General features: G+C 43.7%; 1 protein-coding gene across 1 annotated transcript in view; it reads left to right on the top strand.

Moving 5' to 3' along the window:
* LOC137274064 (bridge-like lipid transfer protein family member 1) overlaps window positions 1-24,862 on the top strand; it is a 79,050-nt gene that overhangs the window by 41,619 nt on the left and 12,569 nt on the right. The window contains exons 30-55 of the mRNA XM_067807044.1: window positions 5,483-5,572; window positions 6,020-6,259; window positions 6,450-6,578; window positions 7,105-7,225; window positions 7,652-7,725; window positions 8,271-8,354; window positions 9,481-9,577; window positions 9,909-9,982; window positions 10,072-10,215; window positions 10,992-11,115; window positions 11,829-11,975; window positions 12,344-12,558; window positions 12,871-13,013; window positions 13,340-13,463; window positions 13,908-14,002; window positions 14,204-14,356; window positions 14,571-14,732; window positions 17,118-17,297; window positions 18,174-18,348; window positions 19,130-19,387; window positions 19,934-20,018; window positions 20,658-20,915; window positions 21,419-21,601; window positions 22,030-22,218; window positions 22,498-22,647; window positions 24,269-24,466. Of these exons, the coding sequence (XP_067663145.1) occupies window positions 5,483-5,572; window positions 6,020-6,259; window positions 6,450-6,578; window positions 7,105-7,225; window positions 7,652-7,725; window positions 8,271-8,354; window positions 9,481-9,577; window positions 9,909-9,982; window positions 10,072-10,215; window positions 10,992-11,115; window positions 11,829-11,975; window positions 12,344-12,558; window positions 12,871-13,013; window positions 13,340-13,463; window positions 13,908-14,002; window positions 14,204-14,356; window positions 14,571-14,732; window positions 17,118-17,297; window positions 18,174-18,348; window positions 19,130-19,387; window positions 19,934-20,018; window positions 20,658-20,915; window positions 21,419-21,601; window positions 22,030-22,218; window positions 22,498-22,647; window positions 24,269-24,466 (3,892 nt within the window). The remainder of the gene's footprint in view (window positions 1-5,482; window positions 5,573-6,019; window positions 6,260-6,449; window positions 6,579-7,104; window positions 7,226-7,651; window positions 7,726-8,270; window positions 8,355-9,480; window positions 9,578-9,908; window positions 9,983-10,071; window positions 10,216-10,991; window positions 11,116-11,828; window positions 11,976-12,343; window positions 12,559-12,870; window positions 13,014-13,339; window positions 13,464-13,907; window positions 14,003-14,203; window positions 14,357-14,570; window positions 14,733-17,117; window positions 17,298-18,173; window positions 18,349-19,129; window positions 19,388-19,933; window positions 20,019-20,657; window positions 20,916-21,418; window positions 21,602-22,029; window positions 22,219-22,497; window positions 22,648-24,268; window positions 24,467-24,862) is intronic.

The following is a 24,862-nucleotide window of genomic DNA, read 5'->3' as shown; positions in this document are numbered from 1 at the left end:
TTCCTAGGGAAGCGGGGCCGGCTATGCGTCACACGGACTCGATCGGGTCCATGGCGTCGAGCCGCTCGGCTCTTCTCGAGCCTCTCTCACTCTCCGATGTTCCCTCGACCGATCCTCCGGAGCTGTCTCTCAAGTCAGAGACGTCGTTGCTGGAGGATCGCGTCGAGGAGATCATGGAGGAAGGGGAGGGTCGGGAGGGGCCTAGCGAAGCTTCTTTTTCGCTCGGCGCCTCCCTGAGGCAGGTACGGGAGAGTATAGCTACTGTCCTGCCTCAGGTGGTTGTGGCCACGGCGACGCCCAACCCCATGGAGTTTCGGCTCCCGGGGGAGGCATTCACTCCGACGAAGGTGGCGGATACTCAGCTCCGCATCATCCCGTCAATTTTAGCCGATGTTATCAACCCCCTCCTGTCGGGATCCCGATCTCGCTTTGATTTACCGGAGATTGATCGGAGATACCTGATGGGGGATCTCGGCATTTATAACCCCCCTGTGGTAGACGACTGCATTTATGCGTCGGTTGCCCTGGGGGGTTCATCTGGCAGCTCGCTTGCCTCGGCGAGGCAGGGTCGGAGGCTACCACCCTTTACTTCCAATGCGACTGCCCTCAAATCCGCCTATAGGTCATTTGAGGAGCAGTACCGCAACGCTGTGCAATGCCTCAAGGTCACCATCCATGCTGCGTACACTTCGGTGTTACAGCGCCAGTTGGTGGACAGTGAGGGGGGCGACCCTAGCGCAGCAGCTTACGGAGGTGCAGTCTCATTTGGCACCGGACTCGATTAGGTCCTCAGCGTGCCAGATGATGTCTGCGGTTATGGCCCTCCGTAGGCTGTGGCTCTCGGTGGCGCGGTATTCGCTGGCCACGCAGCAGGCTCTTCTTGCGTTGCCTTACCGGATGGGTTCCACCCTGTTTCCGGGAGCGGCAACAGTAGTTCGGGAGGCCGCGGAGGCTGTTTCCACTTTTAAGGATTCTAAACCCTTATTGGAGCAGCCGCATTCATCTCGTGCGCAGCCCTCGACCCTTGCCTCGGTGTATCCTTCGGTTCCAACCAAGGACACTGCCAAATGGGCGCAGCCTTTGCAGGTGCGCAAGGGCAAGGGTAAAGGTAAGGGTAAGGGCAAGGCTGCCGGGCCCCAGCAGGTTTTTCAGAGGAAAGGGAAGTCGGCACCGACTTCCCAGTAGTCTCTCCTCTGGTGCCCTTCATGACCCTGAATCAAGCAGGCGGAGTACTGCCGACGTTGGGGATTCACTGCCTTCTACCACATGTCCCTGTGGGTGGCCGCCTTTCTCTCTTCCTGCCGGAATGGGAAAAGGTCACATCCAATCCCTGGGTCCTATCCACACTCAGGGATGGCCACTTACCACAGTGGAAGCGAGACCCACCTCTCTTTTCCGGAATCCGTTGCACGCCAGTGCCGGCTGTTCCGGAGAAAGCCGAGGTGCTCCGCGCCGAGGTCCAGTCATTACTGGTCAAGGCGGCCATCGAGGTGGTTCCGAGGGGACAGGAACAAGAGGGATTTTATTCCACTTATTTCCTAGTTCCCAAAAAGGACGGAGGGTTCAGACCTATTCTAAATCTAAAAGGTCTGAACAAATTGTTGCAGGTCCCTTCATTCAAGATGGAGACACCGAGGTCGGTGATCTCATCTGTAGAAAGAGGCGATTGGCTTACGTCCATCGATCTCAAAGATGCATACCTGCACATTCCCATGCATCCCCAGTTCAGGAAGTACCTCCGGTTTTCCTTCGACGGGGCATGCTATCAGTTTCGGGTGCTTCCCTTCGGCATCGCTACGGCTCCGAGGGTGTTCACCAAGCTTATGCTAATCCCAGCGCAAGTGGCCAGGTCACAGGGCAGGTGTTGTCATCCGTACCTGGACGACTGGCTCCTTCGGGCACTTGCCGCTCACTTGAGTCGAGACGTGACGTTTGCAGTCATGTGTATTCTCACCAAGTTGGGTTGGATTATCAATCTAAAGAAATCAGAACTCGTTCCCACACAGGATCTGATCTTCTTAGGCGCACGATTCGAGACAGCGCGAGGCTTGGTCTCCCTATCTCCGGATCGAATCTCCAAAGTTCAGAGAGTTGTTCTACAATTTCTCGAGTCCCCCTCGGCCACAGCTCGGACTTGGCTCCAGTTGCTAGGCAACATGGCGGCGACAGTGGACATCGTTTGGATAGCGCGGTTGAGGATGCGGCCCATTCAGTACGCCTTGGCTCGGATGTGGTCTCATTCCCAGAGCTACGAGACAATGCTCCACGCTCCGGGGTGGTTACTTCCTCATTTACGGTGGTGGACAGTGGTAGGGAATCTATCCAGGGGACTGCCCCTGGACGCTCCCTTACCAGATCTCTCAATTCAGACAGACGCCTCCCTCACGGGGTGGGGGGGTGTACTGGGCAGTCAATCAGTCTCAGGCCTGTGGTCGCAGAACGAGACGCACCTGCACATCAATGTGCTAGAATTGAGAGCTGTCCGGCTGGTGTTCCGACATTTTCGGGAGATGGTCAGCGGCTGTGTGGTGCGTCTAGAGATGGACAACCAGACGGCAATGACCTATATCCTGAAACAGGGCGGTACGGTGTCTCAGTCTCTCCTTCAGGAGGCGTGGCAGTTTCTACTTAGGTGCGACCAGTTCAACGTGCGGGTGTGTCCCGTGTATCTCCCGGGGGTGGACAATGTTCGAGCAGATGTGCTCTCTCGACGTGTTCTGGCTCCACACGAGTGGATGTTACATCGGGAGATATTCGAGACTATCTCCCGGTTGTTCGGGTCGTTCCAGGTGGATCTGTTTGCCTCTGGGGATTCCGGTGTTTTGCTCTCGGATACCATCGAGAGCCATCGCCCTGGACGCCTTCCAACTTGATTGGACGGACAGGGTATTGTGGGCGTTCCCACCTCTGCCACTGATTCCCAGGGTCCTCTCGCAGCTTGCCACCCAACCAGCTCGACTGTTAGTGCTTCTTGCCCCTCTTTGGTCGTCTCAAAGCTGGTTTCCGGTGTTACTCAGGTTTCTGGCACTGCCTCTTATCCTGTTACCCTTTCGACCGGACTTATTATCCCAGAACGGAGCGCCGCACCCGAATCCCAGGATTCAATGGGTGGCTTGGCCACTGTCAGGGATCGCCTCCAGGCGAGCGGAATTCCTGCACCAGTTGCAGACACAATTCTGGCTTCGCGGAGGGATTCAACAAACGTTCAATATGAGGATAGATGGGCCTGTTATGCGCGCTGGTGTGTCGACAGGGGGATTCTTGATCCCTTTTCTTCAACTTTAGTTGAAGTTCTGGAATTTTTACAGTCCCGGCTAGAGAACGGCCTTGCCGCGTCTACTATCCGGGGCTATTCCACGGCTATTTCGGCTTTCCATATTCCTGTCGACGGTGCTCTCTTGGGGCAGCACCCTCTTATGCAGCGTTTTCTAGCAGGCGTGGATAGGATCCGTCCGACTATCTGGCGGATTAGTCCCCCGTGGGACTTGTCAATCGTTCTTGATTGGCTGTCCGGTCCTCTTTTTTACGAGCTATCGTCTCTTTCTCTCCAGCTGTTAACTTGGAAGGCTGCCTTTCTTGTGGCGGTAACATCCGGCAGGCGGGTTGGCGACATTCACGCTATGTCAGCAGATCCTGCTCTGACCGTCTTTCATAAAGACAGGGTCAGTATTAGGTTGCCGGATTCTTACCGTCCTAAGATTGCAGGCGCTTTTCATGTTACAGCACCTATCGAGCTACCTACGCTCATGCAGCCTCCCTCGTCCGGTACCTCTCTTCGACGTGCTCACGTCTTAGATGTCCGTAAAACTCTCAGAGCTTATATCAAACGAACTGCTGATATCCGGAAGGATAAACAGTTGTTTTGCTGTTATGGCGGGGGGAGAGCTGGTCTGCCGGCAAACAAGCAAACCATTTCTAGGTGGCTTGTCTCTGCCATTTGTATGGCTTACACCCATAAGGGGTTAACTATACCCCAAGGGCTGAAAGCTCATTCGGTTAGGGCAGTGGCTACATCACAAGCTTATGCAGCGGCACTGCCCATTGAGGAGATATGCTCAGCGGCTATTTGGAGCCGGCCGAGCACGTTCATCCGACACTATCAGTTGGACAAACACTCGAGGGAGCGTGCTCGGTTTGGTCAGACAGTTCTCTCCAGTGGGCAGGGTCGTGACCCTCCCTAGCTGAATGAGCTAATGAAATCGAGATCATGTGTATTTTTACCTCTGGTGATGGGTCAGTAAATTCATTATGGTGGTGGATTTTATGCTGGTGGTGGTTTTTGTATATATATTTATATATATATTACAAAAAAAAAAAAAAAAAAAAAAAGTACCAAGAAGACGATGGCACTTTCTTATAGCGTCGATATACGCTACCGTTATTATGCACTGTTGTTCCCAGCACTGTTCGCTGGTTTGGGGAATGTACCATACAGTGTAGAGTTTAGGGCGTGGACTCATGTCCATCAGTCCTGAGCGCAGCCGTTCATTGGCTATACCCCACATTTGCCACGCCCCCGCCTGATTGACATCAGCGGTCTCGGTGTTTGGGTAAGTGTTTCCTTTATCTCTCGCAGCTTCGGCAGTGTATGAGAGAGTGTGAAGGGTATATGTTAGCAGACAGAATGCCTCTCCCGACTCACGTTCGTTGGGAGTCTGTTTTATGCTATATATGTACCCCAAGGAGGACTTCTTCTGAAAAAGAATTATACAAACCTGTAGAGGTTATGAATTCTTTGAAGAATGTCCTCCTTGGGGTACGGCCACCCACCTCCCCACATTCTGTCTGACGAGTTCAGCATGAAAAGTGAGGTGCGAGGTTCGCGGCGGGAGTTACCTGCTCTTGGCTGTCAAGGGGCCCAGGTAGGGGCCCTGTAGGGGTGGTCTCACAAGACAAAACGAGTTTTTTGTTTTGTAAAATATTTATTCAATATTGTTACAACTGTCGTAGGCATTTTAAAATGGACATTTTAATGCTATATATGTACCCCAAGGCGGACATTCTTCAAAGAATTCATAACCTCTACAGGTTTGTATAAATTTTTGCTTGATGTTGTTACCATGCCTGATGCTTAGAATTTGATAGATAATATAAGTGTTAGTGGGTATGCATGAGGTATCTATGTAAATATTCATCCATGGTTTCTGAACTAGTACAAGCAGACACATTTAGCTTCAGCAAATCATGCTTGTCGTCAGAAATGACTGATGGGATCAGGTGGTCAGGCTCACTGACTTCTTGTCACACGTCATTGTAACCCAGTTACATAGATTGATGCTCATGATGTTGTCCAGTGTGTATAGTCTTGACCAGACTCAATATTGTATGGACAGACACCATATAGCTTGAATATTGGCATGTGCAGCATTAAACAGCAAATAAACAATAAACATCAAATTCAGCAAAATTGGCAAGAATGATCACCATATGATGAATTTAAGGTTGTCTTGTCTGAAGTACTTCCATGAAATGAATGTTTCAGACTGGCGCAATCACCGTAGCTGGCATGACAGGGAAGAAGGCACGGTTCACGGTGGTCCTGCCCAAACATACTCTCAGCTTCAGGTCAAAGGTGAGATGCTTGACCTCTGGATGTAGGGGACATTCGGTTTAATTGTCCCCCAAACTGAAGCCCACAATCAAGCAACTGTCTGGTCTTGGATTGATTAATGTCTGTTATGATCAAGTGAAATGCAAACCAGTCTTAGATTTAATCAATCTTAAAGATGGATGGCAGACAAGTTTTGTCTTTCTAGACAAGCAACTTTGTCCAAAATATACCTCTGCTCACCCATGAGTGGGCACCTAATATGATGAGATTTTCACCTTAGATGGCTTACTTTAATGTCCACTGACATGACTGACTGCTTTGATAATAGTGTTAAGTCCAGCTACCTTATTAACTGAATAGATACACTAGCCATTCCTCAACTTAACCACCATATCATGACCATGTAAATCTGGTCCCACAGAAGTCATGATGTGCCTGAACTCCTTGTAAAAGCAGCAGTAATTCCAGGTGGTTACTACGGAGACCTCCATCCCCTCATCTGCGAGTATCGAGTTGCCCCCTATTCACGTGTATGCTGACTACCGTCAGCACAAGGCAGGAGCTCCTGTGTCAGAGACTCTGACAGAGGGTCTCATCCTGAAGGCAGGGAGCTACATGAACGCTGTTGCTGAGGTCGGGATGCTGGAACACAGCCTTACAACAGACCTTCTCAACCACCTGGTCTTTGTACAGAAAGTCTTCATGAAGGTAACAGCATGATTCATTATCAGCAGGTAGCAAAGTCTGAGGCAGACTTCTGTACAGAGTTGCCTCCCTTAGCCATGGAATCTGACAGTTACACACATCGAAATGTGGTTATTTACATGCTGCTGTGAAGAACCTGGAACTGTTCACTCGCTTTGTTTATACACAAATGTTATGCTTGTTCTGTGGTCAGGAGGTGAATGAGGTTGTCCAGAAGGTCTCAGGATCAGATCAGCCCATGAGACTGTGGTCCGAAGAGGAGAAGTCCACCCAGGCCAGCGACCCTGAGCCACTGCTCTACTCCTTCTCCTTCAGGTTCAAGGTGAGTGGCTACTTCTTCTTTTGTAAAGACAGTCTGTGTCAGTTGACATAAATTATAGAAAATATTTGTAAAGCTATGGATTTGCCCATTGATGATCCCAATACGTATCATGAGAGGCAACTAACAGTACAGAATTGCCTGACTAGCTTTGTTGAAGCATGTGTAGCATCCATAAATTTCCAAATCCCGATTCGAACCTTGGACCTTCTGGTCCCAAGATTGACGCCTTGTCCACATGACCAAAGAGGTTAACCCCATCAGCAAGGTGACAAGGTAAGGATGTTATCTGTGGGATGACTCCATACCCTGCTACACATGTCATCATATCAAGGTCAAATACGTATGTGAGGTACCCTAGTGGTTCCTGCCCTGTTGTTGTACAGAAGAACCAGGTTCAATTCCACACCAAACCCACAGCTATATGTGTCGTATGGCTGGGCACCATTTTACAAAATTTTCAGTTAATTTCTTGTACTAAGTATGGCAGCTGTATAACATGAACTAAAGATATCTGTACTGCTTTCAGGGTATCCAGATCACAGCCACCACCCCTACCTCGAATGCAGTGAGACTGGAGACCGGAGAGATCGAGCTGGAGGTGTCGAACAGGGTGCATATGGCTGCCCGGGAATCTCAACCTGACATAGGTAGCCATTAACTTGACACATATACACACTGCTGTTATTCCAGTTGTCTGATAGGAATAGACTATGGTCTTGAAATACCATGTACGTCTGATGCTCTATTTGGACAGACTTAATGATGTTTGACTGATGTGACTCTGGAATCCCCGTCTCATACACTCACCCGCACACCGGTGAACATACTGGTATCATTGCCTTAGGTATTCCAGCTACCTCGTAGTAATAGACTATGATGTTGAAATACCATGTAAGTCTGCTGCTCCAATAGGACAGACTTGATGATATTTGACTGATGTGATTTTGGAATCCCAACCTGTAGGCAGCCACAAATCTTTTCCCATGAAATGATGAAATTTAGAAGTAATTCATAAAAGCATGTAAGTTTAATTCAGGTAAAAATTACAAAAAATACATTTAACTTTTTTACAGACTATGAGGATAATCAGAAAGTGTTCATCAGAGCCCAGATATACTTGAACGTGGCCCTTGGCCAGCTACTGAAGGTGAGTAGACGTCATCATTTCAGATGTGGGCAGGTTGAATGGCATCAGTCTGTGGAATTTCAACAAATCAGTGTAAAGTGTTTCATCATGGAAAGTGGGTCATATGTTTTATCATGGAAAGTGCATCATCTGATGACATGCCTAATTTAATTCGGTCAAAGGTCACATGACCTGTACAAAACCAGTATTACTAATTTTCAACCAACTTTATATTGTACACAGGTCATATGTTACAAAAGGTCAAGGTCATTCATTGACAAAAAGAAACAAAGGTCACATATACATCTGCGACACACTCACACAATCACAAGCTCCTTTCTGCAACAATAATTAGGACTGATACATTCACAATTTTGAGGGGTATTGAGAATTTTTCTGTTTGCAATTTGTGCTTGTCTTTTATATATAGTTAGAAATAGTTTAGAAATTGTCACCATAGTGCTAATGTCTAAGACCTCCTACATCAAGTTGATATGGGACACAACTAGAATCATTTCAAGAGCAGCATTAACCACCAAACTCATTCAATCTTTCCATTATTGCAGAACCAAGTGTTTGAGGAGGCTGAGCCCGAGTTTCAGACAATGGCTTTCTTCAAAACCAAGATAGGAATCAGGAATGCCTTGCAGGTCAGTTAGGGTGCAGATTGTACATATCAGTACAATCAGTGGACTTCAATAATGCCTTAGTGATTGTTAATGCTATGAGAATACAAGGAGGATAGTTTGGCACATTATTATTAGTAGTAGTAGCAGCAGTGAATGAAATAAGCCCCAAACCCAGCCAGACAAAATGAATTTAACCACACCAGACACCAAAAATTACTCAGGTATATGGAACTTTTTAGAATTTTTTCCAGACCATCTGGCTACCTGTAAATGGAGACTATCTGTCAAAAATCTAGCTTGTAGTAGTGGCATTTGGTGTTCAGATAAATATTCTAGAAAAAAAATGTTTCTTTGAGCACCTTAGCAAGTGTGAACTTTTGAAAACAATGCCTTTGAAAAACTCATGTGGGATTTCGCTTTAACTGGTGATCTTTCCCCCTACCAAAATCCCTCCTGCCTTTAGCTTTTCAAGGAAAAAGTCTGTAAAACGAGAAGTAAAATTGGTCTGGCCTTATTGTAATATTCATTAATCTCTTTCTGATGATTCATGGCTTTAACATGTCTGGTTTCTGATATAACAAGTCTCCCTTCCAACAAACCCAGCTTACATCATTGCAGACAGTGTTGGGACGATTTACTAGAGGAATATACCTTTGAATATCCTGGCTAGAATAGGTCTTCAGCAGCCCATGCTTGTCATAAGAGGTAACTAACAGGATCGGGTGGTCATGCTTACAAACTTGGTTGACACATGTCATCATGACCTAATTGCGTAGATTGATGCTCATGATGTTGATCATCAGATTGCCTGGTCAAGAGTATTCTTTACAAACTGCTGCCATGTAACTGGAGTAAACAAATAGTTTAGGAGCAGATTAATCCTGGGAGTCAGGGAAGGATCACTAGAATTTATGTCTCTTGGAGAGGGTCATGAATAATAATGCACATATCTGGGAGGTTTAGGTTACCTTGGTCAGTTCATCCCATGTTTCTTGGTTTGTCATTGATCATGATTTTCAGCCAAGTCCTAATGTGGACCACCTCAGAATTTCTCACATGTGAATCTGATCTGCTGAAGTATTGCTGAAATACTTTTCAAAGTGGAGTCAAAGTCCAACTCACTTGTTGCACCATTGCTATGTTCCAGGATGAGATGATCCCAGGGGTGTCCACCAATCAGGAGGCCCTCATCATCAACCTCACCCGACCCATCGTCCTGGCCCAGCCCCTTGCCTTCGACAAGGGTAGGCATATCTTTACTGTAACATGAGACACAAATCTGGGTTTGGGGAATGCGTTTATACAGAGTTTTGACTTGAATTAGAGTTTTTACTCAACATGGGCACATGCATTTCGCACAATGAATTGAAATCGATAATTAGCTCAAACATAGTGTACATTACTTTGTATGTGGGCTTTTTAATTTTATACATGCAGTTCAGGTGTTTCAAACTCAGTTTGAAATTTGAGTAAATTTAAGTTTGTTTCAGGAAATTTGGGTCTGGTCTCATAATATAGCTCATACATGACATGTGTTGTGTGAACTATGGTCCTGTAGCTGACATCTCTTTGCAGCTGTGTTGGTGTGGCTCAACTACAAGAATGCCTATGAGTACTGGACGGAGCAGAGGATGTCCCTCAACAAGGAGGTAGGTGCTGCTCTTTCCTTTTCTGATTCATCTTTTGGGTGCAATACAATAGGACTTGTTCTTACTGCAGTATGTTTGTATGTCTACAGGTTCAGACAGCCACCCAGGAGGTCATCAATAAGCTGCCACAGTTTGCTCAGGCTGCAGCACCGCCTTCACTCAGCACCCTGTTCCTCCAGCTGACCGTTGACGACATGGGCATCTGTGTCCCCATTGACACTCTCTCCTACCAGGTAAAGTGGGATATATAAACATTACTACATGCCAGTGTCTGTCAGGGCCATATATCGTTTGACATGTTCCAAAACATATCCAATGAGGACAACTTGCAATCATGACGATCTGGGTTAGAATTGGTTTTCAGCAACCCATGTTTGTCATAGGAGACAATTGAAACTAACAGGATTGTATGGTCAGACTCTGGTCGAGACTTGATTATTTACAGACTTCCATCATGTAACTAATATATTGTTGAGTGCAGCTGCCATTCGCTCTGATGTTTCCGAATCCTTCCCTGGACTAGGGTAGTCTGTAAGTGTGTGCTGATACTGATGTGCAGCAATGAACTAATCACCAGCCCGGAGTCCCAGCGCCGGTTGTTATTGTATTGGGTCGAACAGTTTCAAATATTTGCAGGACCTTGAGGCCTTCAGTAAATTAGCTGTCTTCCAAATGGACTCTTCTCTTTACAGTTTTGTCTTTATTAACGCTCGGGAATCATCCATGATCCTTCATGTTCTGATAACTTAGTTTCACTTCCTGGTATTTCAGCACTTTACACATAGGAATGTCTACACCAGTGTGTGACAAATAAAAACATCTCTCAACAATTGCTTTTGTCAAAACTGTGTACATTGTAGTCTATTTTGTTTTTACTGGTTTGATTTTGATAAAATGGGCCTGCAGATTCCATTCAGGGCCTGTAAATTATAAAGCCTGCAGGTGGCAGCAGGCCCCAATGTCAAAGCATTGCAAACTCTGCTGATGTATGTCCTCTGATACCTTCCAGACTGCTCCAGGTCTGGGACGCATGGCAGAAAGTGACCCTGGGGCAGCGCTGGTGCTTACGATCGAGAGTAGCCAGATCTCAGCCTGCTCGTCTGGGTCCCTCGTCAGCAAAGGCAGATTCAAAGGTGAATTCCATCAACTGATGCACTTCCTTGGTTGTTCTTGAAGGGTAATGAAACCAGTTCGTGATCTAGTGGTTGGAGTGATTGGACAGAAGTCAGTGGTGCCATCCTAAACCTCATCATACCATAAGATGTACTTGCCTTGTACTTGCCATCAAATGAATAATATATGGGTTGGTCAGTTCAGAATGAGTAGATAGTGGGTTATCATTGTTGAACTGGCCAGACACAAACCTGTGTTAAATCCTATCACAGGTAACTGAAATATACAAGCCATAAAAGGATTAAGTGGTAGAACTGGTAGTAGTTGGAATTAAGTCAGTAAGTGAGTTTTATGCTGCGTTTAAGAACATTCCAGCAATATCAAAGCAGATGTCACAAGAAATGTTTTTTACACATTGTACCCATGATGGGAATCAAACCCAGATCTGTGACTTGATAAGTGGGCACCTTGACAACCAACTAATCTAACTCATCTGACAGAGTGGTTTAGATGATCAGGTGGCTTGATGTGGTGTCATCGCTTTTGATGTTTTGTATGGTTTAGACACTTTTATTTACAGACTATTTTCACATAGCGATAATGTTATTGAGTCTCTCATTAAAGTAACAATAGCAAATATCCATCAAGAAAATTGTCAGGTATCCATTGCTTATTTTCATGTCCAAACTATAACTATATAAGTAGTTGTCACCATGTATTGTCTGTTAATTAGGGTTCAGTTTCCGTTTTGCTGATGACTTTGAGACGTCGTGGGATGACTGGAAACCAAATGGGAAAGATGAGCCGAACATGAACATCTGCTGTGTGCCCGAGGGGACATACGAGGTGTGCTCCAGGACCATCAACAAACAGGCTTCAGGTAGGCACACCTCATTCCACATGCAAGTGAAAGCTGAGGTCTAGAGGGTTAAACTTACAGAGATTGAATCAAATCAAATAATTCATCATACCACTTATGCGGTATTTAAAGACTACACTTTTGCTTGGTGATGTTGGTATGGGTGATGAAGTTATGTTATATGTCCATAAGGTATGATGAAATGTAAAGGTACATAATGAAAATCAAACTGTGAAATACTGAGTTATAAAGGAACATCGTGTATACAAACCTGCGAAGTATTGACTGTATATAGACAGGCGATGGAGAAATGTGTGTAGACAATCCCATGAAGTATAAACAATGCAACTACTGAGCGTCAAGCATTCAGTGGCTTGTTTGTGTTGCAGACCCAAAGAGTAATGCCAAGTGGATCCTGAATGTCCAGTGGCAGATGCAGGGCATCGACGTCCACCTTGACACCAACATCGGCAAGCGTCTGACAGCCCTGGGCCACAACCTCACTGCTCTTGCTGGTGAGGCAACTGAGGCAGGGTATGGAACAGGATTTGGGATGCAGGAGGACGAGACTGATGGGTTGGATAACGAGGCCACAGACACTGAGGTATGTTGTCCCATATACAGTAGACTAAGTTTATAAAGCAAAATGAACTGTTTTGTTATCTTGCTTCATATTTTACCGAAGTGGTAGGGTAGCCTAGTGATTGAAGTGTTTGCTCATCATTCCGAAGATCTGTGTTTGACTACGGACATGGGTACAATGTGTGAAGCCACACACGTGCACCACATGCACGCACACACACACACACACACAAGTCTTCAGTGTTTGACTGGAATTAGCCAAACCAGGACAAGTTGAATTAGAAAGCCCCCACTCTATCAGGGAACAATGGAACTATATGACCGTGTTCTGCAGATCGATGACCCAGTGCGCCGCCCAAGTCTTGTGTCTGACATTCTTCCTGAAGAGATCTTCAGTCATGACTTAGACCCCAAGGAAAGAGCAAGGCAGATTGAACGGGAGATGAATGAACAGGCAAAAGTGGTGCAGGACCTCAAGTAAGCATTTTAGTTAAACATTATATGAAATGACATTAACATGATTATTTTGAAAATCAGGTAATTTGGGAATTACGCTAAAATGTTTTGGATTTCCCACAAAGTTTATGGTAAGTTTCTAGTCACAGAAAAACGTAAGCGGTGTTAATTGTATCTGGTATATGAAAAAGGTAACTTACATGAATCACATGTACTGAGTCATGATTTGTGAGATGTTCATATTGTGTCACATTTTTTAAGCATCTTGCAAATATTGTCTTGTGGATGACAGCCTCCTTCATCTTGAGTGCACATACAGAAGTTGTATCTAAACCTACCTATTGCAGACAGCTAGGTGCCATCTCATCCATTATTGAGGCTGAGAGACGTAAGCTTGAGGAGCTACAGGCTATCCTCTTCCACGACTTTCGTAGAGATGTCTTCAACAAGTTGAAGAAACAGAGTGAACGGGTAAGTGCACACCATGTGGGGGTAATTTAGAAAAGAAAGTTTTACAAGCACGTATGAGGTGGCTTCAAGAAACAGAAATGTTTTTTCAATGGTGATATATTGGGCGATGAAGGAGAGAGTGATAAGAGCATTCCAGTGTTTAGGTCACATGGGTTGCTTGGCGGGAAAAGGAAGTTAACCCACTGGGTGAGTGATTTTACATTTGCTTTAGGGAGCAAAGGGATTCAAGTTTCCACATATTGTACAAAGGGAAAGGACATAAGCATATAGCATGAGTCAGAATAAATATAACATATCAATTTTATCATAAAAATTACATTTTTAACATTGTATCCTAGTTGTGTTTTGTACCTTAATTTGGCAGTGTTTCAGTCAGTGTGTTCAGCCTGATCTTCTCATAATGTTTGTAATGTCAAATATATTTATGTGTGATTTATTTGACAGGCATCAGCAATAAGGGACAAGCTTGGGTTAAATCCTAAGCCAGCCCACAGTCGTTCCAAGTCTTATGGTGGACATCATGGCAAACGCAAAGATCAGTGAGTGTCACTCCAGTCTGTGAATAGTACAGGGAAACACATGATTTTATACAAATTCTAAGTTTCTTGTACTGGTCAAAAACTGATTAGGCTAATGGAATGTATATGATATATAAGGAATAAGAGACATGGCCAACATTTAGATACACAATTCAGTCCCAGATATGCTCATGTCTGCACTGTGTGTTCCTTCTCTTGCAGTCAAGGCGAGAGCAGTCGTGTCACGTCCCACACAATGGATCCTAGACGCCAGGCTCGCACTCACTCTATTGACCTGGCTGCAATATCACCTTCAGGGCATGTGGCCAGGGTGCAGTTCGGGGCCACAAGGTCCAACACGTACACTCCCCCAGGGTTAGTATCAAACATTCACAGGATTCATCCTACTTGATGTACATTATCCTCCATCACTAAACCCATCAAGTCCAACATGTACAAACCCACCACCCCCAGTTGAAGTTTTACTTCAGAAATATATTCAATACAGACAAGCCTGATGAAACACTGAGCATTTTAACCAAACCAAATAGTCATAAACTGTTTTTCTGTTTTTTCATGTTGACAATAGAACCCCCGATGCGATGACCTCAAGTTTTGATGAGACTGATGTTCCTCTGCTCAGAGAGAGCGTGTCGCTGCAAGACCTGACATCTGACTCTGACCTGCCCTCATCCACTGACTCCGACACTCCAGACTCACAGATCAACCTGGACACTGTGTTCCGACGAAGGTGAGCAGCATGCGGGAAACAGTTTCACCAAGATTTATGGATCTCGGGTGTAGCTTAATTTGTCGCACCTAGCCATCACAGGAGATTAAGCTCTCTTGATTCGTACATGCAGCTTTATTAACTTGGATATCATTTAAAGCATACAATCCCTTTTAAGATCTGTGTTAAAATAGAAAAGAAGGGACATGGAGACTACTAATACTATCAGGTGGTGAGATCCACTTACTTGATTATTGCATGATGGCTCATGCTGACTGATGCTCAAGATCTCTGTCAATGGATTGTGTAGTCCAGACTTGATTATTTACAGACAGTCTTCTTACATTCAGGATTCTGGTCAGCATACTAACAATAAAACAAATAGAATATAGACAGTTCCAGACTGATGCGACATTGCATTTGGATATTCACTATCGCATTGGCATATCAATTATTTGCAAAACTGCTTGGTATACAGATGTGCTGCAATACATTATAAACATTATATCTCCTGTGTATCCATGACAACCAAATGGCAGTAACTGGTCATAGTGAGTCACATTTACTTTATCATGCAGAAACTAAGATATGTATGTAAAATTACTGTCAATCTCTGTCCTTAAGCTCCCAGCATATCCCAGTGCAGATACCTCTATCACAATATGTTGGAATATTTTTCCCAATATTAGTAACTCGGCCTGAATTAACTCAGGAATCAAAACTATTATGTTGTTTCATTTAAACATTCAGTGTCAGTTTTTGGACAAGATAATGCTAAAAGTCATTGCCAGTTATGTGGTCAGGTCTTAATCAGTATTGTGATTGTGTTATCAGGATGATATCTCACTCTATAGGGGCGGTGAGGTAGTCTAATGGTTGAGCTTGTCACACAGAAGACCCAGATTTGATTGTGATTGTGTTATCGGGATGATATCTCACTCTGCAAGGGGCAGTGAGGTAGTCTAATGGTTAAGCTTGTCACACTGAAGACACAGATTTGATTGTGATTGTGTTATCGGGATGATATCTCAATCTGTAGGGGACAGTGAAGTTGTCTAATGGTTAAGCTTGTCAAGCTGAAGACCCAGATTTGATTGTGATTGTGTTATTGGGATGATATCTCACTCTGTAGGGGGCGGTGAGGTAATCTGATGGTTAAGCTTGTCAAGCTGAAGACACAGATTTGATTGTGATTGTGTTATCGGGATGATATCTCACTCTGCAGGGGGCAGTGAGGTAGTCTAATGGTTAAACTTGTCACGCTGAAGACCCGGGTTTGATTGTGATTGTGTTATCCAATGATATCTCACTCTGCAGGAGGCAGAGAGGTAGTCTAATGGTTAAACTTGTCACGCTGAAGACCCAGGTTTGATTGTGATTGTGTTATCCAATGATATCTCACTCTGTAGGGGGTGATGATGTAGTCTGATGGTTAAACTTGTCACGCTGAAGACCCGGGTTTGATTGTGATTGTGTTATCCAATGATATCTCACTCTGCAGTAGGCAGAGAGGTAGTCTAATGGTTAAACTTGTCACGCTGAAGACCCGGGTTTGATTGTGATTGTGTTATCCAATGATATCTCACTCTGTAGGGGGTGATGATGTAGTCTGATGGTTAAACTTGTCACGCTGAAGACCCGGGTTTGATTGTGATAGTGTTATCCAATGATATCTCACTCTGTAGGGGGTGATGATGTAGTCTGATGGTTAAACTTGTCATGCTGAAGACCCGGGTTTGATTGTGATTGTGTTATCCAATGATATCTCACTCTGTAGGGGGTGATGATGTAGTCTGATGGTTAAACTTGTCACGCTGAAGACGCGGGTTTGATTGTGATTGTGTTATCCAATGATATCTCACTCTGTAGGGGGTGATGATGTAGTCTGATGGTTAAGCTTGTCACGTTGAAGACCCGGGTTTGATTGTGATTGTGTTATCCAATGATATCTCACTCTGTAGGGGGTGATGATGTAGTCTGATGGTTAAACTTGTCACGCTGAAGACGCGGGTTTGATTGTGATTGTGTTATCCGATGATATCTCACTCTGTAGGGGGTGATGATGTAGTCTGATGGTTAAACTTGTCACACTGAAGACGCGGGTTTGATTGTGATTGTGTTATCCGATGATATCTCACTCTGTAGGGGGTGATGATGTAGTCTGATGGTTAAGCTTGTCACGCTGAAGACCCGGGTTTGATTGTGATTGTGTTATCCGATGATATCTCACTCTGTAGGGGGTGATGATGTAGTCTGATGGTTAAACTTGTCACGCTGAAGACCCGGGTTTGATTCCCAGCATGGTAACAATGTGTAAAGCCTGGTATCCCTGTGATATTGCAGTAATATTGCTAAACACGACGGCAAACTCTTTCACTCTGACTTCATGTATCCATGTACTCCCAGACCATCCAAGACAAAGAAGAAGCTGAAGACTACCTCTAACCCCAGTATTGTCAGTGGCATGACATCCAAGAGTTCTGCTGCAGAACCCAACATTGATTTTGAGCTGGATGTGAAAGTGTTCATCGACAGCGGCAAGTGTGTGCTGTATCCTAAAGAAGCCAGGGATGAGGAGGTCAAGAGGTGAGTTCATCATACTTTCTCCTTTCTTTCTTGAAAATCAATTATTAGATCAAGATTTCAAATTCTGAGCAGAATGTGGCATCACAGTCAGATGCTACATTTGGACGGGCTTCTGAAACCCACTGTTATTGGATGCAGTTATTTCTTTGAACAAATGACTCATCTAAGGTGTAATTTCATGTGCAGAATTGTGTCCCTTGGTCAGGTTCACCATTCAGGTGTGACCTCATCATGTTTAACAAGTGGTTCATCAAAGTGGTGCACATGACTTGCCTCAGTTTGAGTGAGGTGAGCTGAAATGGGATTTAACGTTGTGCTTAAAATTATTTCGCTCATATGATAATGTACTTGTGTGTGTATGTGTGGCTGCTTATACTAGCCCAGACTTGAGCTGGTTTTATGGTGTGAGTTCACTGAGACACCATGCAACAGTTAAGAATGAATACCAAACTCGGACACATTATACTGACTTTGACACAACCAGTCCTTTATGTACCCATTAATTCCTAGCACAAGGGAACATCAAGTTAAATATTTTAACATCTTTTCGTATGACTGGAGGTCAAACCAGTGACTTTTGATTCTGTGCAGATGCTCTAACCACTATACTACAAAAAGCAGTAGCCTCCCTTTGGGCATCCATGATCTGCAACCTTTGTTCATAATATATTGTATGGTAAAGCCTTATGGTTTTATGGTTGGAAGCTTCTTATATATACAAATCTGTGACATTTTGCTTGTTTGCATTGTTGTCAGGTTTTTATTTAGTTCAGTGTTAATTTCTAATGTATGAATTGTTCCAATCACTCTGTGGCTGAAAAACCAAAGATTTAAGATTATATTAATCTCATTCACTTATTCCACACTGTCTTGTAGACAGCAGAAGAGGGAGAGAAACCTGTCTGGGGAGCAGACCACATCACCCGTGATGAGACGGAAGCTGAAGAGACAGGAGTCATCTTCCACTCTGCTTCAGAACAAGAAGAGCATTGGACAACCCCAGGTCACCGTGGAAACCACAGTCTTCTACCTACCTAGTGTTGATGTTAAGGTAAGAGGATGGTTCAATATGTCCTTAAGTTTGGATGAGCACAAGTCAAAGTACAAGCAATAACAGTGGTAACTGAAAAAGGGATGAGGTATCATTAGGCCCACTTCAGACCAAGTAGATCTGCACTACTTGAGATATGGAGACAGTTTGATGTATTGCCGCATGTTTTCTGTCCCTCATAAGTGATATCTGAAAGTCCATCAGCAAAGCCTTGTGGCTTACATTCCATGTACCCATGAAGGTCCAGTATAACAGGACAAAGTGTCCATGAGCAAGAATAGACTCTTTGCAAAATTGTGTACCAAAATTTAGTCAAAACTACTGTCGGCTAAAAGTTTGTAAGAACTTGTTCTCCCCCTTTTGATATAAGAGCAAGGGAGGGAAAGAGTTAGCCTAGCCAGGCCCAAAACTCCCCCTTTTCATAGAAAACAGAACAAAATATCCTAGTTTAGACAAGGGGGAAAAACTGGCCTGTGTGGGAAACAGATTGATCACATGCCGTTGATCTCTAGATTGTCTGATTCAGGCTTGATTAATTACAGACCTCTGCCATATAGCTGGAACATTGCATTGTATGACATAAACCTAACTCACTGACTCACTACATTTTACGTCTAGGAACAGATAATCCAAAATTTGTCACAGCTCTTTGGCAATTTGCTAACTCTTTTGTTATTTATTTCCTGTATGAGACCCGTTTTATCGTTTCTTTTTATTGTGAAATATTACTAAAAGTGGAGTGGAATGACTCTGACTCCCACTTTCTTCCACATCCATCCAGGTTCACTACTACTCCAAGACCACTCTGGCAGAGTTGCCACACAGTACAGGGAGCATCTCTGATGGGGAGAGGTTGTTCTCCTCCAGTCTTGACCGACCCGATCTCACAACCCAATCATCCACCGATGTGTTTGTCACACAGTCTGATGGCAACTGGGACAACATCGACAACGCCTCCAGTGTGTCCATCCCCAGTCGTAGAGGGGCTGTGAAGAAGGCCAACCTGTATGCTTGGCTGTCGTTACAGAAGCTGCCTGAGGTAGATAGGACATTTGACGCCTTGCAAAATAGTAAATCAATTCAAGGAAGGCTAGACCGTCTCATCTGTGAAATATTTAGAATAGTTCACACCTATATAGAAATGTCAGATTGTTTACTTGATTGTGTAGCAGCTGTGATAGTTCCTCCTGTTTAATGGATGGATCATCTTTGAATATCCACTGTATTTATTTTCCATTGTATTGTATTAAATAGCCTGAACACATTTGCTACATTAGCTTCCTTTTTAGCTGGTAAAAGATGGAGACATCCAAAATGAAGCAACTGGGTCAAAAACGCTTATCTCAGTAGACTGGCAGTAGGGTAGCCAAGTGGTTAAAGAGTTTGCTTGTCTCACTGAACACCTGGGTTCCATCACCATATTGCCTACAATATGTAAAACCTATTTCTGGTGTCCCATGAGATGATATACATGGAAAAAGGTGAAACTCACGCCTATATCTTACTTGATATCTTATGATATCCTAGATAACTGAGGATACAATTTGGTGGAATTTTGTTTAATACTTGTGGTAATGGTCAACAGGAAATGATCATCAGTCCGTGCCTGCTAGACTTCCTGGAACAAGCTCTGGAGCCTCTACCATTCTCAGCACCCTTACACAAGAAAGGTGAGATGCATGTGTAGAAGCAGGAGGAAAAAAAGATTTTGTGGTTGCTCAGAAGACAAGATGAAAATGTCTTATTTCAATGATCATCTTTGTGACATGGCATTTTCAACATATGCTCATAATCCTTTGTTTGTGTTCTATATATGCTGGATCCGTTAAGATCGGGTTAGAATTGATCTTCAGTAACACATGCTTGTCGTAAGAAGCGACTAAGAGAATGGGGTGGTCAGGCTCACTGACTTGATTGACATGTCATTGATTCTCATTTGGGCAGATCAATGCTTATGATGTCAATCACTTTATTGTGTGGTCCAGACTGGATTATTTACAAGCCACAACCATATAGGTGGAATATTTGTTAGTGTAGTGTAAAACTAAACTCACTCTCTCTTTATAAGCTGGAGACACAGATCTCGGCACTACTGATATCACTAAATCCTGCTCACTCAATCAAGAAGTCTGACTGGTGCACACATGGCCCAGTGGTTTGTGGACAAATAATACAGTCATGTCCCTTACCTGTCAGGATCTAAGGGTTTACATCCCTGATTTTTGTGATTATGATCTTTGGCTTAGCACTTTATCAGTCCTACATGCAGTGGACTGAAACAATAACTCGCTCTCTCACTACCCTGGCAGACCTGATGGGTAGTGTCCTCAACATGGATTTGGATGCGTCCCAGGCCTCACTTGGGTCTCCAGTCAATGTGGCTTCCTTCCCTGTTGATGTGGTGGTCTACATCAAGGTGGAGCCATCCGTCATCCGCTTCAACTGCCGACCCATATCCCGGGTGGAGTGTCTGCTTCAGGTGCCCTCCCTGGAGCTTGTCTTCTCCACCAAGAAGTCTGACCTGGACGGCTCCATTGCTGAAGGAACACCGCCAATGAAGGCTAAGGGTAAGTTGCTGGCCAGAGAAAGAGAATCAGTTGACTTTGCTTGTGTGAAATTAATTAGATTATTTTGTTCAATTGTCTTATTATGTGCAATTGTTTTCACTGAATGTATATGTTCAAGACAGACATTAAAAAAGTCTAATGTCAATTAATAGGATTGCTGATAACTTAGAAATGCAACTTGTCTGGGAAATATTTATGAAAATAATACTTAGTTGTCACTTTGTGCATATTTACACTCAAACCTATATGATCTTAATGAAACCATTGTTCTGTTGGTGAGACTGTGTGCATATCCTCTGCAGAAGGAAATGAAGGTAATGTGACTGTTAGCATGCTAGCAACTCAAAGGCAGCTGCGTTGTATACTTCCCAAGGGACTGAGAATGAAATCCATGTGCACCATAATCCAATAACTGGGGTGAAAATACCATAGCACCATCAACATTAATTATTGAATGAGTTTAGTCCAGTAACAGAGGAACTGTTTTGTTTTGTTTTTTCCAGTCCCAAAACGAAGTCATGAATGGGTGCACAGCAACTCTACTACCTCCTCACGGAGCCGGTTAAGCAGCACCATGTCTGAAAGCTCCTCCTCCACCCACTCTGGAGGCCTGAGTGTCACCGGCTGCCTCTCTGACTTCTCCCTGTATGTCTTCCACCCATATGGTGGCGGGCAAAGACGCCTAGGTAAATCACTCCACTGTATCAGTAGAAACATTTGGGAGAAAAATAACACTGAAATGGTTTATGGTTGTTGAGCAAGCACACCAGTCATTCTGATTTTTGGGTGGGCCAAGTCCTTCTCCCTCCTTGTATTCAATGAATGAAGAGCATTTCTGCTTTGAAGAAGAAGGTTGTTTGGTATCTCTTGATTCCCCGACACTACATTGATGGAATGTTGGTGGAATTTTGTGAAAAAGGGCATAAAGTCACGCTCATTCTCTGCAGAAAATGTCACAGATTCGTAGACTCACAGGAGTTAGGATAATGTCTTGCACTGAAATAGGTAATAAAAGTGCTTTATCTTGTGATATGTCCATTGCTTTAAGAGACTTCTATCTCAGACTACTGACTACTGAAGTAGTGATGTTCATTCAAGGATGTGTATTCAACAGGCAGCATACAGGAGCATGCAGGGGGAGGGGTGCTGGAGATGTCCCGCAAGGACTCACTCAGCCTCAATGTGGAGTTCATCAAAGTGAACATTGCAAGGAGCCGGAAGATGGAGTTAAGAGGAGCTTCAGAAAGCTCACTGTCAGCCAACAAGGAGGCCCAGATGAAGTCCAATGTGGTCAGGTTCTCAGGTGAATGCAGAACCATCTGACCTTGACCTCATATTGATATCATTTGCCCTTGACCTAATCCAGTATGATCTGACTTTGCCAGTATCAAACAGAAACTGACCTGCACTTCATTTTGACAGTATTTGACCTTGACTTCATCCAGTATGACCTGACTTTGTCATCAGCAAGTAGAATCTCACTTTTAGCAGAATTTTACCTTGATGTTATCAACAATGTAATATTAATCTTCATCTTACCTCACAAGATGGGGTCTAAACTCTGCTCAAAATCTTCTTTCAGCCATCTGTGACATTGGTACGGCCAGCTTCAAATATGACATGAGACGTTTGTCGGAGATTCTGTCTCTGCCTAAGGCCTGGTACAGGAGAAACCTAGCCCGTCGCCTGTTCCTTGGAGACGAGAGCATTGTGCACACACCGGGTGATGCAGGTAAGCAACCAATGGAGTCTGCAGCATGTTGAATCTGACTGTGTGGCATGGTTTTCTACCAAGAATGTCCAGTTCCACAACCAATTTCGCCATCACTGAATCACATGTTCATAAAGCCATCTGAATTACATTGTGTCATTTACTTCATTCTCTGATAATCACTTGAAAACAACTATTCATGTGTTCGTTATTTACTTGTGTATCTTGTTCACAAGACATCAGAAAGAGAATTTGGCATGATAATGTGTGGTAATATTTCTTGACATGTATGTCTTTATGTAACATGGAATTAAGAAATGTTATGCAAAAACAGATTCAACAGGCCTTGAACGGTGTATCCATTCACAGAGATTTAAGTGAACGATGTTCTCTCTGTGCACCTTCACATCATTATGATCAATGATCTTGTTTCGGTCTGTCTCTGCCCTACATGTGGAAGATTTTCTTAATTTCCAAGTTTGATAACCCGTGAAGGTCCCGGGGTAGAATAGGCCTTCAGCAACCCATGGTTGCCATAAAAGGCGACTCAGCTTGTCGTAAGAGGCGACTAACGGGATCGGGTGGTCAGGCTCGCTGACTTGGTTGACGCATGTCATCGGTTCCCAATTGCGCAGATCGATGCTCATGTTGTTGATCACTGGATTGTCTGGTCCAGACTCGATTATTTACAGACCGCCGCCATATAGCTGTAATATTGCTGAGTGCGGCGTAAAACTCAACTCACTCACTCACTCACTCCAAGTTTGATTCTGGATCACTAATGAAATTCCCACCATTTGATGAGAATATTCAGCTGTGTCAGACATACACTCAGCATTATGCAAGTCATTGTTTTGGTCATGGAAAGAGATAGATACATGTACCTCCATTAAAATTGATGTAATATATAGAAGAAGACTGTTGTATATTTGGGACACCAGCATATGATAATTATGTCCTTTTCCTCCGTAACAGTGGTCCAGTCTCATCAGCTGTCTCTGATGTTTTTCTGTGCTTGCCCTGTTTTCTGTGTTTTATATCTACAAATATAGACTTACTGTTTTGGGTTGTAGTTTAATGTCTTTATTGAAAGGATCATTGTTATAAATATTACTGCTGATTGTTTTGTTGTCTTTGTAATACATTTAATTTCATTAGTACTTGCTATCTCGGGGTACATCTGAGGTGCATACAAAGAATAATGCTTGATTCTTACATTCTCACCTATCTATCATCTGTAGCTTATAACATTTTATATGTGCTTTAAATAAATGATCAAAGAAATCTATTAGCTGTTGAATATTACCGAAATGTGTAGCTTGAGAACTAGGTGATTTGTTGCAGCCTTATTAGTTTCTCTTATCTTCATGTCCATATTTCATTACTATTTCCATACTGTTTGTGCCTAACAATTGATGGAGTGCTTTCCTTTCTCTTGTCTTCAGTTTATTATTTCAAATAATATGGCATGCTTTTAGACCCTGCGTTGCCATGCATTGTCACTTTTCAGATTAAGAAAGTACGTCCCAAATTCAACCATTTTTCATGCACTGACATATTGTTTCTCAAATGTTGTAAGCTTAGTGTTTTCTGTGAGTTTAATTTTGCATTTATTTCTTGTGTATTGTTGCTTTGTTTCCAGAAGTAGATGTCAACATGTCGACAAAACATCCAACTTTGTCAACACAAGCCTCTCTTTCATTCCCTTCCCTAACCGTATTAGAGGAGAATGAACCTTTCCGGCTAACTCATCATCGAAGGGTTTCCTCTGGAGATAAAGTTAAAATCCAGATCAGTTCTGACCTGAAGAAAGAAATATCCCAGAAATCATCCTTGAGAGGTGTGGTTATAGTAGCATCAGAAAGTACTTGAAACAAGCCATGTATTTCTGGGGCCATGTATTATAGTCCATTATTACTTTGGCTATATAGAATGTATTTCTCAGATTATGTTGTATTGCAGGGGTTATATACTGGGTATATATATTATTACTGGGTTCATATTCCATGTATTACTGGGATTGCATACCCTGTGTTACTTGAGTTTAATACAGTGTAATACAGGGGTCATATTCCATGTGGAGTGGTGGGGTATATGAGTGGTTAAAGTGTTCACTTGTTATGCCTAAGACCCAGGTTTGATTACCAACATGGGTACAATGTGTGAAGCCCATTTTTGGTGTCCCTGCCATGACATTGCTTGAATAATGCTAAAAGCAGCATAAAACTAAACTAAC

This window comes from Haliotis asinina, chromosome 2 (genome assembly GCF_037392515.1).
Source record: "Haliotis asinina isolate JCU_RB_2024 chromosome 2, JCU_Hal_asi_v2, whole genome shotgun sequence".
Lineage (NCBI taxonomy): Eukaryota > Metazoa > Mollusca > Gastropoda > Lepetellida > Haliotidae > Haliotis > Haliotis asinina.
The sequence above is the reverse complement of the archived record's forward strand: the minus strand, read 5'-3'. Positions and strand labels throughout refer to the sequence as shown.